This window comes from Numenius arquata, chromosome 1, assembly GCF_964106895.1.
Source record: "Numenius arquata chromosome 1, bNumArq3.hap1.1, whole genome shotgun sequence".
Taxonomy (NCBI): Eukaryota; Metazoa; Chordata; class Aves; order Charadriiformes; family Scolopacidae; genus Numenius; species Numenius arquata.
This window is the reverse complement of record NC_133576.1, coordinates 137673148-137691852: the sequence shown is the minus strand read 5'-3', so window position 1 is coordinate 137691852 and position 18705 is coordinate 137673148. Positions and strand designations below refer to the sequence as shown.

At 47.8% G+C, this 18705-nt stretch overlaps 1 protein-coding gene across 8 annotated transcripts in view; it reads right to left on the bottom strand.

Annotated features, from left to right (window-relative positions):
- Nucleotides 1-18705, bottom strand: part of PAK1 (p21 (RAC1) activated kinase 1) — a 44980-nt gene that overhangs the window by 9437 nt on the left and 16838 nt on the right. For 6 of the 8 annotated variants that reach the window (XM_074160383.1, XM_074160366.1, XM_074160374.1 and 3 more), the window contains 6 exons: nt 16341-16457; nt 15853-16027; nt 12055-12118; nt 11063-11111; nt 7154-7266; nt 304-421 (listed from right to left, as the gene is read on the bottom strand). In XM_074160383.1, the coding sequence (XP_074016484.1) occupies nt 304-421; nt 7154-7266; nt 11063-11111; nt 12055-12118; nt 15853-16027; nt 16341-16457 (636 nt within the window). Of the gene's footprint in view, nt 1-303; nt 422-7153; nt 7267-11062; nt 11112-12054; nt 12119-15848; nt 16028-16340; nt 16458-18705 lie in introns of all 8 variants that reach the window. The other 2 variants (XM_074160410.1, XM_074160422.1) reach the window with 2 other exon arrangements.

Here is an 18705-nt window from a genome sequence, read left to right as displayed (position 1 = left end):
GTATGTGCAGGGCTACAGAGGGATAACCCACGGGGATCTGCAGGTCCTAGAGGACAAGTTAGTTCCAAAAGACCTGGAGAACGGGCATAACCAGGGGGATTCCAACCCCATTTTGCATTCCAGTCCCCCCTCTAGGGTGAAGTATATTAGGCTGGCATTCGGATTGTATGTTGTAACCTCCCAGAGGAAATCCAGCCTCTGAAAGAGCGACTGTTGTGTTACAGAAGCTGGAGACAACTCTTCTGGTGGAGCCCATGACCCTGTCCCAATCACAGCTCCCTGCGAGTGCCAGCGCTGCTTTACCTCTCGGCACACAGCTGCGATTTGTCCCTCGTCCATGCAGGTCTCTGTCACAACGTCTGTTAGGGAGCCTCCTGCCAAGTACTCCATGACCACCCAGAGCTCTTCTCCTACAAGGTAACTGAAGAGCCAAAACCAGATTTTAAAATCAGGAATTATGAGCATGTCACTGTTCACCTGGCCAGAATGCACTTGGTTTTAAATCTGTCTTAGAAGGTGCAGAGAAACCGTGAGGCTTGAGCAGCGTTTTTAACAGCACTGGGGCACCAGGTACACGTGGAACTTTCTGGGATCACAACCTGAATGAGCAGAGAGAACAGTGAGTGCAGAAAGTCGAGGTAATGGGAAAGCAGGCTACAAGTGGACGTCCACTGGGTGGACGGTTCAGTGGATAAAGAATTGGCTGGATGGTCGCATCCAGAGGGTAGTACTTAATGGCTTTAAGTCCAGATGGAGAGCAGTGACAAGCGGTGTCCCTCAAGGGTCTGTGCTGGGACCGGTACTGTTCAACATTTTTATCAATGATATAGACAGAGGGATGGAGTCCACAATCAGCAAGTTTGCAGATGACACCAAGCTGTGTGGTCTTGTCGATACACCAGAGGGACGGGATGTCATCCAGAGGGACCTGGACAGGCTGGAGAGGTGGGCCCAGGTGAACCTCATGAGGTTCAACAAGAGCAAATATAGGGTTCTGCACCTGGGCCGGAACAATCCTCGGTATAACTACAGACTGGGGGATGAGGTATTAGAAAGCAGCCCTGAGGAAAGGGACTTGGGGGTGTTGATGGAGGAGAAGCTGGACATGAGCAGGCAATGTGCACTTGCAGCCCAGAAGGCCAATCACATCCTGGGCTGCACCAAGAGAAGTGTTGCCAGCAGATCCAGAGAAGTGATTCTGCCACTTCACTCTACTCTGGTGAGACCTCACCTGGAGCACTGTGTGCAGGTCTGGAGCCCTCAATATAGAAAGGACGTGGACCTGATAGAGAGGGTCCAGAGGAAGGCCACCAAAACGATCAGGGGGTTGGAGCACCTCTGCTACGAGGACAGACTGAGGGAGCTGGGGTTGTTCAGCCTGGAGAAGAGGAGGTTCCAGGGAGACCTCATAGCGGCCTTCCAGTACCTGAGGGAGGCCTACAGGAAGGCTGGAGACAGTCTGTTTACAAAGGCCGGCAGTGACAGAACAAGGGGTAATGGCTTTAAACTGGAAAAAAGCAGATTTAGATTAGACATTAGGAATAAGTTCTTTACCATGAGGGTGGAGGAGCACTGGAACAGGTTGCCAAGGGAGGTGGTTGAGGTCCTTTCCCTGGAGACATTCAAGGTGAGGCTCGACGAGGCCCTGGGCAACCTGGTCTAGTTGGGGTTGTCCCTGCTGACTGCAGGGGGGGTCGGACTAGATGACGTTTGAAGGTCCCTTCCGGCCCAGATGATTCTATGATTCTAAGTTTCCTGGCCATAAAAGCAAGGCTGAATTTTTCCTGCCATGGAAAGAGCCCAGGCTAAGATGGAGACTCCAACCTTACCACTCCTGCTGCTGCTGGGAGAGAAGGGGAAGAGCTACTGGTCAAGAAGGAGGTCCAATATCTGAAGTGTAGCCCAGACATTTGGCACATGGCATGGCTTTTGAGGCCTCTTGCATGAGAAGAGGTGGCTTCATCACCACTGTCATCCTGCTGCCCTAAGCAACTGCTTAGTTTGTCTAGGCCCAGGGACAATCCTGGGTGACATGATGGATGGCTGCCCTCAAACAACTGAGAAAGAACACTTTTCTTTAAGGAATCCTGCATTTGAAAATCACCTCGATCTTTTTTATGCAACCAAATTAGTTTGGGATTTTGGCTGAAAAATTCAGAGCCATTCGTAAGGGCAAATGAGAACATCTTGCTGGATGTAAAAGCAACTCTAAAGACTTAAAATAAAAAAAAAAAAGGAAAGCCCAAAAGGGGCAAGTCTCATCCAAAAAGGCCCATAGGAAGATGGGGAGGAGACAGATGAGATGAGGGCAAGTTCTGAGCCATTTGGGATATTCTTCTCTGCTGGGAAGTCATGTGCTCATGTCTAAAAGCAGAAGACCTGAGAAAAAGACTTCAGCATTAACTCATTTTTAAAAAAAACAAACAACAAACCCAAACCACCAACCACTTCTGCCTTTTTGGGCCCATCTGGAAAAACATCAACACAATCTTCCATGACAGATACATCAGGATGACACATTCCTGATGGAAGGAATCATCGGCTTGAAAACCCACCTTCTCAGCCTATCCTCCCATTTTTAAAGGAAGCGGACAGATGAGTCAAGAGGGAAGGCAGAGAATCTAATTAAATGCTTCTGTGGGCATTAGAGTTCATCAAGCAGATGCTTCCTTTGCTCTGAAACACTGATCCTGCTGAAGAGTGAATTTGCTAAGAGCCAAAGGAAAAAGGTTCTAGGGAACAATTAGCTAGAAAGTAACAGTGAAGGAGAAAGAAGTTAAGCCCAACTTGGCATAGGAAGTTGGTCCCTTCAAAGAGAAGGTCCCTTGGAAAGGGTTGGAAGGGACCATTCTGTGATTCTGTGGAAGCAGACTGAGATGAGTGAGACATCACAGGAGTGGGCAGAAGGCACACTTTGACCCCAAAATGACACACTGCCAACACCTGAGCTCGTGAAAAAACTCCCCCAAATCAAGAACTGTAGTCTGAGCTGTGTGACAGAAGCATTACAGTTATGGAGAGCTTTTGATATCAGAGAAAAAGATGGTATCTTGGTTTGGTGACGCTGAAATTCTTCAGAGAGTCAGAGTCTGGAGCTTCTCTCGGGTTACAGAGCCCAGGGACATATGGCTACACTCCCAGAGCAGACAGGTCTCCAACTCCACTACGGAAGAGAAGCTGACACACTGGCAGTTTTTTCCCCAGCATCACAGATGCCACCAAAAGCAGTATCACCTGCACAGCAGCCCCTTGGGGTGACAGAAGAGCAGGAGAACTGTGTTCAGAAGTACTCCTGCCAGCTCTGTGGGTCATCCACCTTCTAACAGACTCTGAAAGCCACTCCATCCACACCTTTCCTTCCTGCCCCTAAAAAAATCAGTGCCACCCTGGACATCACAATGCTTCCCTTCATTACCAGGACCACCCTCTGCAGCCCAAATCCACTTGACAGCGAGGATGGGGACAGAATGGGCTCCACTGCTCCTGCGTGACACTCTCAGGTTGCACACGCTGGGAGCAAGCTGGTATCTCTCCGCAGCCAAAAAAGGATGGAGCAAGCCAAGAACCACACTGTGAACCGAAGCTGTGCCACGAGCAGCCAAAGGCATGTGCCCAGACCCAGGCACCTCAATAACTGATTGATCTGATATAACACATAGGGAGGAGGAATTAATGGTGGCTCCCCACCAGCGAATGTCACTTCAGAAGACTGTTGTGCTGTCTTTGGGATTTTTTCACTCTCTTCCTGCAGCAGAGGCCACTTCTAGTCACTGAGCTGCCTTCTTGTAGGCATGACTCAAAACCACTCTCTCACCAGTTCCAGAGACACCACCAGGAAGTCCATACACCTACGTGCTGCTCTCCATGTGACATCAGGCATAGCATGGTGTCACACCTTGTCACCCACAGTCACCTTCCAAAACAAGGCTAGCAGTAAAACCCAGCTGATGAAAGTCTTTGAGGAAGAAAGAGGTGGCCTACAGCTTTCTCTTCATCCTTCTGCCAGAGCAGGTAATGTCTGCTCCTTTAAAGTGGCCCTCAGCTTCCACTTAGGTACCTTAGGAAGGTGTCCACCAAGCCCTTCCTATCACAAACACACACCAATCATAGTCCTATTTAATTGATAAACTCTATAAAATTTGGGTTTGCTCAGAAGAGCAAAATAATTCTTTAGGGATTTCTGCACCAGTAACAGGCAAACATGATGTTAGCCCAGAAAGAAATCAGTGATTTCTTGTAGCATGACTGTCAGGCATCTTCAGATTTATTCATTGACCTTCCAGCCCTAGTCGAGCTTGGGATTGTGGTGAGGGCAACAGTGGCTACCGCTTAAAGTGAGGATTTGTGGGTCATATTATGGTTAAGGAGAGTTCTTCAGAAAGAAAGAAACCAAAGGGTGGGAGATTTTTGCCTAATACTGGGCATCTGCTGCCTGTGTTAGATGCCTGAGTTTACAAGCAGGGCTCTGAGGTCTTCTTCAGAACCACAGAATGGTCCAGGTTGGAAGGGACCTTAAAGATCATCGAGTTCCAACCCACCTGCCATGGGCAGGGACACCTCCCACTAGACCAGGTTGCTCAAAGCCCCATCCAGCCTGGTCTTGAACACCTCCAGGGATGGGGCAGCCACATCTTCTCTGGGCAACCTGGGCCAACCTGTTCTTTCATGCAGTAGAAAGAAACTGGCACCTCCAGAAGGTAACTCAGCACAAGTGGCCGCTTGTCTGCACTCAAAAAGTAGCATCACTGTCTTCAGAGCTGGATGTTTCTAAATTCAGCTCCTAAATACAGCTGAATTAGGCCATGTCATTATATTAAGTGTCACAGCACACTTTTGTACAACACCGGTCACTTAGGTTGGAGCAGAAAAGCTGTCTGAGGCATCAATACACTATTTGCAGAGTGATGTTTGTTTTGGCGGGGGGAGAGTAAACCAGCCAGACCTCTTAACCAGAAGCAAGTAAATTCTTTGCTGTGAGGGTGGTGAGACACTGAACAGGTTGCCCAGAGAAGATGTGGCTGCCCCATCCCTGGAGGGGTTCAAGGCCAGGCTGGATGGGGCTTTGAGCAACTTGGTCTAGTGGGAGGTGTCCCTGCCCATGGCAGGGGGTTGGAACTCGATGATCTTTAAGGTCCCTTCCAACCCAAACCATTCTGTAATTCTGTGATTCTAAGTAGGTCATGCAGGTAAGAGAGAATAAAGCACAGGAAACCCTTGCATAAAGGGCAGGAGCTGAGGCAAAGAGAAGCATTGGTTTATACCAATGACAACCTTCCAGCTCCCATTAGGAACTCGGGAGGGGAGACGCTGTCAAAACAGAATCACAAAAAATAAATTGGGTCCCACAGAGGCACACACATCCGTCCTCATACTTCCTTCTGCGACAGCAGTCGGCTGACGCCAGCAAGAGGCGTTCAAATATCAGCTCTGTTCAGCGCTCAGGAAGCAAACGGGCCCATCAGGCCAGGCAGGAGGGACACGGCTCCCCAGCAACAGGGTCCTGCAATTGCAAAGCTGAAAGTGGCACAATAGGCACAAGAACCCCCCATGTTCATCCTCGCTGCCGCCCTGTCCATTTGCGGCACTCAAAGAAAAGCTAATCCCTCTGAAAAAGAGTAGTGAGAGGAAGTGGAGGACAAAAGCAGCAGCTTTTGTTGCTGGAAGTTTGGACAAGACAGCAGGACGTGCAGCCACCCTGCAGCTGGGATGTACTGGGTAGACAAGGTGAGAGCATGTACTCAGAGACGCTCCCTTCAATGGGAAGAATGTGCTTCTCAAACAGTTTTGCCAAAACAAAGCCTCTAATCAGCTAGGAGAAAAAAAACAGTTTCAGCCCAGATGCAATTCTTAACTCTTGGTTACCGCTTGTTTCATTTTAAACAGGTAATAGCCTTCTGCTCTTTGGAAGAAGAGGGTGTCTGCCCAGCATCACTTCCCTGTGCCCACACCCCTTCCACAGAATTCCAGGAGCAAACTTTCTGTCCCTTCAACAAAGTAGCTCTTCACAGCTCTTTACACAGCATGATATAAATTCAGCATCGCAACTGATGCTGCAGTATACACGAAGTGCTTTTTTTGGCTAAGATATTAAAAGCCCGCTAAAGAAATCTGTTCAAGAAACAGCTGATAAGATTTTGACATACAGGCAGAGCAAACAAGCGTGCAAATAGTCTCTCAGATTTCCAAAGGAGATTCTAGGTCACACCTAAGTGAGGGGTCTGGAGCACACCTCTTATGAGGAGCGGCTGAGGGAGCTGGGGGTGTTCAGCCTGGAGAAAAGGAGGCTGAGGGGAGACCTTCTCGCTCTCTACAACTCCCTGAAAGGAGGATGTAGCCAGGGGGGTCAGTCTCTTCTCCCAAGGAACAGGAGATAGGACAAGAGAAAATGGCCTCAAATTGTGCCAAAGGAGGTTTAGGATGGATATTAGGAAAAACTTCTTCTCTGAAAGGGTTGTCAAGCCTTGGAACAGGCTGCCCAGGGCAGTGGTGGAGTCACCATCCCTGGAGGTATTTAAAAGCCGGGCAGACGTGGTGCTGAGGAACATGGTTTAGTGGTGGTTTTTGTCAGCGTTAGGTTGATGGTTGGACTCGATGATTTTAAAGATCCCTTCCAACCGAAATGATTCTATGATTCTATGTCATTCACCTTTTTCATTCTTACGCTACCGCGCAGAAAACCTCACTGGACAGACACAGGGACAAGATTACTGTCTAACCTTGGAAGGAGTTTGCTCCTCTGCAAGCAGAATGTCAGCATTGCTCAGTGGGAGAGGAAAGAAGACGAAAGAAAATAAAAATAACACAGTTCAAATTAGTTCTATTTCTTCACTAGTAGCAGGAAGGAAATGGCTTGCTGTGTCAAATTTGGCAAAGGAGAGAGCTGAAAAACGGAGTCCTGAAAGCAAACTGCTGCTGCCTTTGCTGCCAGCATCTCTAAAGACAATGGAGATATCCTACTAATAGCCATTCAGACACATGTTTCTCCTAGGACATGGAGAGAGACCAACAAGCCACCCCACCCCACCATTGCCACATGCATTAAACAGTGCAAGGTTGTCCTACACCTGCTTTAAGCTGCATCAGGATCACTTAAGACAGTGACAAGCAAAAGCTTTCCTGAGTCCCTTAGTGAACTTTTCAAATCATGACATACCTGTCCAAGTAGTTGACAATGTTGGGGTTCTTGTTTTCCCTCATCACAAGGATTTCATTAATAATCAGTTCTTTTTTGGGCTGCTGCTGCAAATTCATCTGTTTGATTGCAACCTGCAGTGAAGAAAGACCAAATAAAGCATTATTACAGGAGTCCCTGAGCACCCTGGCAGTACCAGCGTCGATTATTTTAGTCCCATGTTCACACGAAGCAGGAAAACACTTTATTATCAAGGGTTGCTCAGCCATGTAGAAACTCTGAGAGTTCCTGCAGCCAAGTCCATTTCCAGACTTGCTGGAGGATACTTAATGCCAAAAAGGACAAGAGGAATTGCTATTTCAGCACAGGAAGGACGTGGACCTGTTGGAACAAGTCCAGCGGAGGGCCACGAAGATGATCCGAGGTCTGGAGCCCCTCTGCTGTGAGGACAGGCTGAGAGAGTTGGGGGTGTTCAGCCTGGAGGAGAGCAGGCTCTGGGGAGACCTTACAGTCCCCCTCCAGTCCCTAAAGGGGGCCTACAGGAAAGATGGGGAGAGACTCTTGATCAGGGAGTAGAGCGATATCATGAGGAGTAATGGTTTTAAACTGAAAGAGGGGAGATTTGGATTAGATATTAGGAGGAAATTCTTTCCTGTGAGGGTGGTGAAGCACTGGCCCAGCTTGCCCAGAGAAGCTGTGGATGCCCCATCCCTGGAGGTGTTTAAGGCCAGGTTGGACGGGGCTTTGAGCAACCTGGTCTAGTGGGAGGTGTCCCTGCCCATGGCAGGGGGTTGGAACTCGACGATCTTTAAGGTCCTTTCCAACCCGAAGCATTCTATGATTCTATTTTCATACTGGACCTTTATGTCACAGTTGGACAGCCATCTCCATCTACAGCTTCTTGGTAACAAGCAAGAGATCCACTTACTACTATGGACTGATATGTCAATTTATTTTTTTTTTACTTTTTAAAGGATTCTTACTAATTTTATTTTTGATTGGAAGTTTTTTGGTGGTTTTTTTCAGCTCTCGTGCAAATTTCTGCTGCTAGAAATCTACAGGAGGGCAGCCATGCATGGAGGAGGTAAATAACGTAGCCTAAACTTAGTACTTCGAGGTGATGATTCTATTTCTTTCTGTCACAGCAAGACCTGGGGGAAAGAAGCGCCAGTATTTAGACAAAAGGCCCAAAATAAGTGAACTGGATTCAGCTTTATCTGAAGGGCAACAGGGACGGATTTGTCAGTGGTAGCCCTCCGGGTAGGAGGTTTCTGCCTGCTCTAGGATGCCTGCTCTGCATGGATATATGCAGAAAACGGGAGGGTACAACACGTTTCAACTCTTACGTTTCAACCAGTATTTCATGAGAGCACCTGGCCCTCAGACAAGCCTTCAGATCAGTAAGACCACTCAGCACAGCGGGAGGCAGAAACGCTTCCACAGACGTTACAACCCAACTGTATCTGGTACAATATTTAGGCAAAGGGGAGTGAAATGTAATTATGCCTTCACAAAACTGCCACTTGCAGGGAAAGAGGCCGAGGCGAATGGAGGGGAGCCAGCAACTCCAGCTCACAAAAGCACAGATTAAAAGAAACAAGCCACGGAGAGCCAATATAGATGGCTACAATTAGCATTCTGATGCTATAGGAGGGGAGACTATAGAAAAATCCCAACACATGAGAAGGCAGGAACAGACAGACACCATGCTGGTTTTTCCCAGTATTCACAGGGGCTGCCAAATAGTACTTAAAGGAGACTGAAACAAAACCCCCATGCTGCTCTTTGTGCAGGACCACAGAATGAAAGAGGAAGAAGAGGGGGAAGGCATTTGAGGCAGATAAAGAAATCTCAGACCAAGACTGAGGGAGCTTCAGAGAGGATCCTGTACTTCTTCACTCCTGTTCAGAGGCAGACCCATGGTCCAAGTGCATACGGGGGCATTTTCCTTATCTAAGACTGTCCCGTGCATTAGGATACAAAATAAACAGCTGCCGTTTATATGAAATTCAACAAGGGCCAAGGACAAGTGTAGGGTGCTGCACCTGGGGAGGAATAACCCCCTGCACCAGGACAGGTTGGGGGCTGACCTGCTGGAGGGCAGCTCTGAGAAAAAAGACCTGGGAGTCCTGGTGGACAACAGGATGACCATGAGCCAGCAATGTGCCCTTGTGGCCAAGAAGGTCAATGGCATCCTGGGGTGCATCAGGAAGAGTGTGACCAGCAGGTCGAGGGAGGTCATCCTCCCCCTCTACTCTGCCCTGGTGAGGCCCCATCTCGAGTACTGTGTCCAGTTCTGGGCTCCCCAGTACAAGAAGGACAGGCAACTGCTGGAGAGGGTACAGAAAAGGGCTACAAAGATGATGAGGGGCCTGGAGCATCTCTCTTAGGAGAAAAGGCTGAGGGAATTGGGTCTTTTTAGTCTGGAGAAGAGAAGACTGAGGGGGGATCTGATCAACGCTTATAAATACTTAAAGGGTGGGTGTCAAGAGGATGGGGCCAGGTGTTTTTCAGTGGTGCCCAGGGACAGGACAAGAAGCAATGGGCACAAATTTGAACACAGGAACTTCCACCTAAACATGAGGAGGAACTTCTTTCCTTTGAGGGTGGCAGAGCCCTGGAAGAGGCTGCCCAGAGAGGTGGTGGAGTCTCCTTCTCTGGAGACATTCAAAACCCGCCTGGACATGTTCCTGTGCAACCTGCTCTGGGTGGCCCTGCTTTGGCAGGGGGGTTGGACTAGATGTTCTCCAGAGGTCCCTTCCAACCCCGTATCATTCTGTGATTCTGTGGTTATACTAAATAGTTGTCATCAGTGAAAATCTTCAGTATTCTTAATCCTGGGAGCTGCCCAAGGCTCCCATATAGCGCAAAATCAAGCAGTTTCCTTCCAGTGCTTCCAAAATGCATGGCCCTTCACCTTGAGGATCGGCAGCAGCGTGCTTCGCAGTAAGGAACAGGTCAACAACATGCTGAGGTTACAGCAATCCCAAATGCAAATTTAAAAATCCAGGGCCTGATCACACTAGCATAATGGGAATGATTTAAGTCTGTTTTAATATAAGGGTTCAAATGCCCACATGGGCATCCCTGAAGGGGTCCAGAAAGAAAGCAGAAAATCATCGAAGGAGTTCCTCCTCCTGTAAAATTTCCTGTTGCTTCAAAATAAATGCAGCACCCCTTCCCCAGAGGCTGCAATTAAACCGTATTAATTCTTCAGGAGTTGGGAAAGGACGTGAAGGAATTTCATTCAAAAGCGCAGATACGAAATCTGCTGGTGGATAACCCTGACGTTGTACAAACGTAAAGCAGACAGGCATTGCTGCAGACTTCCATAAATATATTTGGAATAATGCATACACTTTCCTCTTTAAAAATCCTCCACCTAGCAATAACTGTTTCCGGAGATGCTGCGTATCCATCACTACTAGTTTATTATGTATGAAACACGCAGGGCACTTTTCAATATTCAGGATGGGGAAAAAAATAAGACAGACATTCCTTGTCTCTTAACTTCACGGCAGAAAGCAAGTGGGCAAAGGGTGGGAAATGAACTATTCCTCTGCAAGTCAAGTGTAGGAAGGTAGAAGGTAGTAAAGGAGCAGAGGGCACATAAAAGAGTTTAAATGGGGACTGGGGGGAATCTTGGGAATGAAGAGAGAAACTTCTACTGAGGAACTATCCAGTCTCAACGTTTGCTCCTAACCTTTGTGGCCACAGAAAGATTCTTCACAAATATGAAATGATTGAGGAATCAAAACTTTGGAAATCATTTTTTACCACTTCTCTGCTCAGACCATGCCTCATTAGTAAGGAAACATTAAAAATAAGAGGTCTTCGACCCTTGAAAAATCGTCTTTATTTTGCAGCATCAACTTGAACTTTTAGCACACAATCCAAAATCCACTGCTGTGGAATTCTGGTAGCACTTACCTCCTGTGCTGTAGCTACATCTATTGCCGTGTAAACCGTACCTGAGGCTCTACACAAAAGAGAGAAAAGGAAAAAAAAACCCACTTATTGGTGCCTCGTAGCAAGACTGAGAGCTAAACACATGCCCCTTCCTACTTGTCTCTTGGAAGTGCTCTCAGTCCCATTCCTTTTCATGCAATAATTCCAGTGGTAAATATAATCTGAAATATTTCTGAGCCAAGACTGCTGTTGGAGCAGAAGCCAGAGAGTTTGTGGGGAACACAGTTCCTAATAAGGGACACTGTGGTCATCCAAACCCTCACTGCGAAACCAGCAACTTAAGCACAGCTTGTAGGACCGTGAGTTGATCCCATTTAAACTGGTGTGACTGCACTGCCCTGGCTCGCAGACTGCCCAACACGATGACAGAGCAGATAGGATCAGCCAAAGTAAACAAACGTGGCATTTGGAGTGAGGGAAACGGGAGTCTGAGCCTCAGCACACAGAGCTGAAGGCAGATCTCCCAGTGAACTGCACTGATTTGCCTCACTATGACCTCCCCCCCCAACCCCTATTTCTCCCCTATCCTGCTAAGAGGGGCACAACCCCCTTTTTGAAGAGAGTTAATTCAGAAAGCAAATCTGTAAGTTTAAGACTGTCTTGCATGCTGGAAATAAGCAGTTCCTTCCCTGCTTGCAGCTGTATTTAGCAACCTGATCATCTAATGTCATATTTTCTTACATTAAAACACATTCACACAAAAAAACCCAGTCCCTGTGACTCAAGACTTTGCCAGGAAGGGGATAAGAGCAGGGGTTAACCCACCAAAACAACCAACCCCCTCCCCCCCCCAAAAAAAATACAAAAGAAAAAGAAAACAAAATAACAATCAAACAAAATAAACTCTCCGAAGCATCACCAACAGCTTTTCCAGCAAAGTAACTTAGCCTGGTTTCAGTGCTTCCTTCTCAGCATAAGGAAAGGGACAGGACAGAGAAGGAGCATGTACTAACCCTTGTCCAATCTTCTCAAAACACGTGTACTTCTTTTTTGGATCGCCCACACTCACAATACTTCCTAGAAAAAAAAAGAAAGAAAGAAAGGAGAATTTTATAAGTACTTTTTCATACAGCTATAATAAGTATTTATAAGTACTTATTCATACAGCTTTACTTTAAGAGCAGCCCCATGGCCAGAGCAGGTTCTGCTGAGCCTCATGAACCACTTGTCAGAAATCCAGAGGCACAGGAACACCAAGAAAGTCCTCACATATTTATGCACATACCAGCTGTGACATTCCCCTCTCGCAGGTATTTCCCTTCAGAAATGGTGGAACAGAGACATTAAGCGCATTCGATCTTCACTAGCAGCCGGTGACTGCACGCTGACAGGCACAGGATGGGGATACACGGCCCTCACACGTGTAAATACAATTATTTGCTGGAAACCTGCAACTCAAAGTCACCCCCAGCTTCACCATACTGGATGAAATAAGATGCCCCTGCACTGCAATGTCCTCTGAATTTGGAGGCCCGGGCCTCATTCACAGAATCATAGAATGGTTTGGGTTGGTAAGGACCTTAAAGACCATCGAGTTCCAACCCCCCTGCCGTGGGCAGGGACACCTCCCACTAGACCAGGTTGCTCAAAGCCCCATCCAGCCTGGTCTTGAACATCTCCAGGGATGGGGCAGCCACATCACCTTAGAGCCAACAGTCTGTTGCAAATTGAGCCAAAGATTTCCCTACATCACAACAACTTCTGGGAAAACAAAAGTATGATGTTTCCGCACTGGCACGACCATAGCCATTACTGACCCAACGACTGGGTTGCAAGACTCAGGAGGGAAGGTTGAGAGACCCTTCAGAGTCAAACCTGCCCTGGCCTGGGCATTGTGTCCCTGCCCGTGGCACGGGGGGTTGGAACTCTATGATCTTTAAGGTCCCTTCCAATCTGAACGATTCTGTGATTCTATTCTACGACTGCTCAGCTGCTCTTCCAGGAACCCAAGAGTCAGGGCAAGGTTTAGGAGCAGTTACCATGCGACTCCAGCCTTTCTCTGGTTTTGGAGAGCAACCCGAGGCAATCTCAGCTCATTCTCCCCTAACGTGGCTGCTCAGCCAGAAGAACGTGTATTACTGCATCCCTCGGAGGGGAAAGCACTTTGCTTGGTGTTCTGCAAGACGGGGCGGTGACGGGCCGCTCAGGCTCAAGGTAGATATTTTCTGTACGAGGGGAGGGAGCTCTCAGCGCAAGGGCTGGAGTCCTGCAGCTTGCATGGAGGGTTGCCAAGGGATAAACTGGAGAAGCTGACAAAAGGAGCATCACTGAAACGCTACGCGCCCTGCGAACATTAACTAATATTCATAACGCCCCTATGGCAGGGCAGGAATCGCACCCTTTGTAGGCTGAAGAAATCGGAGCCGACAATTCCCAGAGCTCAGCTGGGAGCCAGTCTCCTCTCCAGCAGCACCAGGGTGGTTCATCGGATCGAGGGATGCAGAGCTGCATCTGAGCTGGCGTTTGCAAGTCACTCGAGCTGCCAACATACGGTGCTGCTTTCACAGGCGTCTAGGGCTGAGCCTAAACAGATGTATATTGGCAAAGAAACTCTTCATGGTCGTTAGGCCAAGGAATCCAGTGGCCAGCAGAGTAAGAGCAGGCTATTTTCAGATGGCTCTGGAGAGCGGCCAAACCTACAGGGTTTAGGGCAGACAGAGGTAAAGGAAGGGAATAGGGTCCATGTTTGGAGAGGAGGGCGGGAAGAGAAATCCGACGATATAAATCCCACTGTACAATTAGGGAAGCAGCTTTGCCTGCCCTGAGGACAAGCATTTCCAAACAAATGTTCATAAACTTTTCCTCAAAGACTAACATGGGCTAGAAGTTCAGACAGCAAGACAGGCAAAGGTTTCCCCAAGGCAGTGACAGGACAAAAGAAGCTTCAGAAGAAGCGTGGCCAGCAGGGTGAGGGAGGTGATCACAGAATCACAGAATCACCTAGATTGGAAGGGACCCTTTAAGATCATCTAGTCCAACCAATGAAAAAAAAAAAAAAAAAAGAAAAAAAAAAAAAAAGCCACACACACACAACACACCACACACAACCCCCACACACACACCACCACACCACCCAACACTAATCCATATCCCCAAGCACCATGTCAACTCCTCTCTTGAATACCTCCAGGGATGGTGCCTCAACCACCTCCCTGGGCAGCCCATTCCAATGCGTGATAACCCTTTCAGTAAAGAAATATTTCCTAATATCTAACCTGAACTTCCCCTGGCGTAACTTGAGGCCATTACCCCTTGTCCTATCATCTATAACTTGGGAGAAGAGACCGACCCCCGCCTCTCTACAGCCTCCTTTCAGGTACTTGTAGAGAGCGATAAGGTCTCCCCTCAGTCTCCTCTTCCCCAGACTGAACAACCCCAGCTCCCTCAGCCTCTCCTCGTAAGACTTGTGCTCCAGACCCCTCACCAGCTTCGTTGCCCTTCTCTGGACCTGCTCCAGCACCTCAATGTCTTTCCTGTGGTAGGGGGCCCAAAACTGGACACAGTACTCGAGGTGGGGTCTCACCAGTGCCCAGTACAGGGGGACGATCACCTCTTGGATCTCGGGATCCTACCCCTCTGCTCTGCTCTGGGGAGATCCCACCTGGAGCACTGCGTCCACCTCTGGAGTTGTGAGCACAGGAAGGACATGGACCTGTTGGAGCGGGGCCAGAGGAGGCCACAGAGATGCCCCGAGGGCTGGAGCCCCTCTGCTGTGAGGACAGGCTGAGAGAGTTGGGGGGTTTCAGCCCAGAGAACAGAAGGCTCCGGGAAGACCTTCGATCCCCTTCCAGTCCCTAAACGGGCTGCAGGAAAGCTGGGGAGGGACTCTTGATCAGGGAGGGGAGCCATAGGACAAGGGGGAACGGTTTTAAAACTGAAAGAGGGGAGATTTAGGTGAGACCTCAGGAAGAAATTCTTTCCTGTGAAGGCGGTGAGACACTGGAACGGGTTGCCCAGAGAAGCTGTGGCTGCCCCATCCCTGGCGGTGTTCAAGGCCAGGCTGGATGGGGCTTTGAGCAACCTGGTCTAGTGGGAGGTGTCCCTGCCCATGGCAGGGGGGGTGGAACTTGATGGTCTTTAAGGTGCCTTCCAACCCAAACCATTCTATGATAGCAATGAGTTGCACAGAGGAGCTGGTTCAGCTGTTGGATTTGCCACAGCTTAACCCAAAAATACCAAGCAACAGAGTAGCACTTTAGAAGACCCATGAACTGAAGGCAGGGAGAGTTAAAGACACAAGGACACAAGAGAGAGACAAGTTTCTCAGAAATAACTACTAATTTGGGTGCCCCCACAATGTCGGGCACTTAACCAAGTCACTTTACATCATGGCATTGTAGAAGGTGAAGTGGGGAATACGTTAATTTTCACAGTAGGAAGCTCTGCTCACCTTATATCTAACATCTCAATATCACCACCCGTGCTCCGGAGCTACAGACTATCAAGATGTGGAACAATCTCAGACCTCACAGTTAAGTAGATGTTACTTATTCAGGGCTTATTTTGCAGAGCCTGAGGTTCTGTAGCTCCCCAGGGTCTTCAGTTGGCATCACAGGTGCTCAGCTTACATTTATGCTCCCCGCCTTCCATCTGCCCCCAATTTTGGCACACAGTCATAATGCAATGCCTTCAGTAAGGGATCTCAAAATGGGAATGTCAAAACATTTCAGCTTATTAAGATTTTGAGAAATCAACACAGCAGGATCTGGAATTTAAATTAAAAAAAAAAATAAAAAAAGAAAAGGACATACTTAATTTTTCCAAGATCTCTTCATCTGACATTTTTGGCTTTTTCTTTTGTTTCTCCGCATTCCTGACCAGCATGTCAGGCACCGCTGTGCTGTTTTCCGAGGGAGAAGAAATAGGAGAGGTCGCCACGTCTCTGGTAGGAGGAGGAAGGGGATCTATCACAGAGCGGGTGTATATCTAATTTTGTTGAGAAAAAAAAAAAACACATATTAATAACACAAATCTGATGAAGCCTTAAACACTTCTATTCATCTTGTTATTGTTCTTGCTGTTGTCAGGGATGTATTTCCTTTGTTAACAAGCCAACATCACTAAGCAAGGACTCTCTTGTCATCCCCCCAGGTGACAATGGGAAGGTGCTCTGCCAGCAGGAATGGCTCCCACCTCCTCCCTCCTGCTCCCAAGAAGGGCTCAGCACCACGGATGAGGAGCCACCCAAGACCCGACTGTGCCGGCAGCGGCAGGGATTGAAGGAAGTATTTCTGCTCACGGATTTTGTGTGTTCAGGGCGCGGAGCTATCACAGGGGGTGGAGCTGCATCATCTTCATCATCTTCATCTTCAGACACCGAGGGCACTGCAGGAGTCTCAGAGACGGCCTTCACATTCTGCGTGTGGTTTCATAAATGGCAAAAATAAAAACCCAATTGCTTCTTACAAACAAAATATCAAACATTGGATTAAGGTCCTAACGGAGACTGCATTGAAGCAAGCGCAGCCCAGGAAGCCCCCCACATCCTGGGCTGCATCCCCAGCAACGTGGCCAGCAGGGCGAGGGGGGGGATTCTGCCCCTCTGCTCCATTCTGGGGAGACCCCCCTCCAAGTGCTGCCTCCAGCTCTGGAGTCCTCATCACAGGAGAGACATGGAGCTGTTGGAACAGGACTAGAGGAGGCCACAGAGATGCCCTGAGGGCTGGAGCCCCTCTGCTGTGAGGACAGGCTGAGAGAGTTGGGGGTGTTCAGCCTGGAGAAGACAAGGCTCCAGGGAGACCTCAGAGCCCCTTCCAGTCCCTAAAGGGGCTACAGGAGAGATGGGGAGCGACTCTTTATCAGGGACTTCAGCGATAAGACAAGGGGAAGGGTTTTAAACTGAAAGAGGGAGATTTAGATGAGATCTCGGGAAGAAATTCCTTCTTGTGAGGGAGCTGAGACGCTGGCCCAGGTTGCCCAGAGAAGCTGTGGCTGCCCCATCCCTGGAGGTGTTCAAGGCCAGGCTGGATGGGGCTTGGAGCAACCACCTAGACAGTGGGAGGTGTCCCTGCCCATGGGACAGATGATCTTTAAGGTCCCTTCCAACCCAAACTGTTCTATGATTCTATGAAAAATAATAATCAGCACAGGAAGTTACAGTATCTGACAAATTCAAACCCTAAAGATCCTGAGCTTTCATGAGAAATGAGAAGGACAACCCAGCACCCCTTGATGCAGCTGTCCAGATAGAGCTTGTCACCTCTCTGTGTGATGACAATCCTCTTCCCAAGGACTTGAGATCCACCTGGGCTCTCCCACTGCCTTCCCAAGATCCGCATGGTGGACCCAGCAACCCTGGGGACGAAGTCTGGGTTTGGACATCTCTGTCCTTATTTACGTTGCCTCTCTTTTTGGCTCTTTGCTTTAAACCGTGATCATGCAGATTGGAGGTTTCAGTCTTTAAACGTTTTAATTTGCATCAAAATCTTAATGTTTTCTCTAAAAGTTGGGAGGTCAAATTAACACCAGCTTTGGTATTGTGACTAAGAACTAAGTAATGAGAGATTTTAGAAGTAGTGAGAAGTGGTGAGATCTTTTCAAATTCATTTGAAAATTGCTTTCTAAAGGAAAATTTTATGAAAAACAGGAGCAATGATTATTTTTTAAAAAAGTTTTATAAGCGGTTAAAAAAATTATCTGGGATTTTTTGCAATACTGTGATTAGAACTCAAAGCCACCTTTAACCTTTTAAATTCAAAACTGGATTTGAAGTTCATGGCTTCCTCTACACTATAAACATTTCAAAATAGACTTGGCGAGCTCCTCAACCCGCTAGACCAGTTCTGCTTGTGTTCCTGCTTCCAGGTTATTTATCATCAATTGCCTAAGAGTGGTGGGGGAAACAGCGTTAAAGTCAAGTTCCCTCTGAAAGAGGGGGTGAGATAATGTAGTATTTCACTGAATCTAAAATATTTGAAGCCACCAGCATCCTGATATATAATTGCTAAAGTGCCCGTGACGTAACACAAAAGCTTAGCCTGTTGAAAGCATCAAAAAAAACCACTGGGAATTTCCTGAATATCCCCAAAATTCAAGGTTACTCAGCATCTTCCAAAAACATCAGGCTATCTCAGTAGACTGGTAACTACTGCTTTTTTTCCAGGATTAACTTTAAAATCCAACAGCTCAGATATTCTAAGCTCCTGAGGACTGACCTACAACGACTTGTAATAATGAACAGTGGCAAAAGCGTTCTCCTTTTCCTTTCACAGAGTCCTAAATGGTCAGATCTGAACACACTGCCTTCAGAAGGGAGCCGAAGCAGCCAAATCTAGATAATGGCACGGCAGTGAGAAAACAAGAGGTGAGGGAATTGCGAGGTTTTATGAATCACCTTAAATTTAAAGTTTTGTTTCTTCTATCTCACATGTACGTAGAGAAACACACCGCGTCTCCTAACAAAGCAAACAGGAGTGGTGCCTGGCCTGGTAAGGACAGAGTAAAGGTCAAGCAGAGAGGAGGAAATCCTTTTCTTTCCTTTTCTGATGGACATCAGTTTGGTTAATCAACACTAATCAAACAACATAAGTTTTGGTCAATCAGACCTTGCAGGTTAGTAATTAAACTTTGTTATATTACAGATGTTTACAGAGATATATAAAACC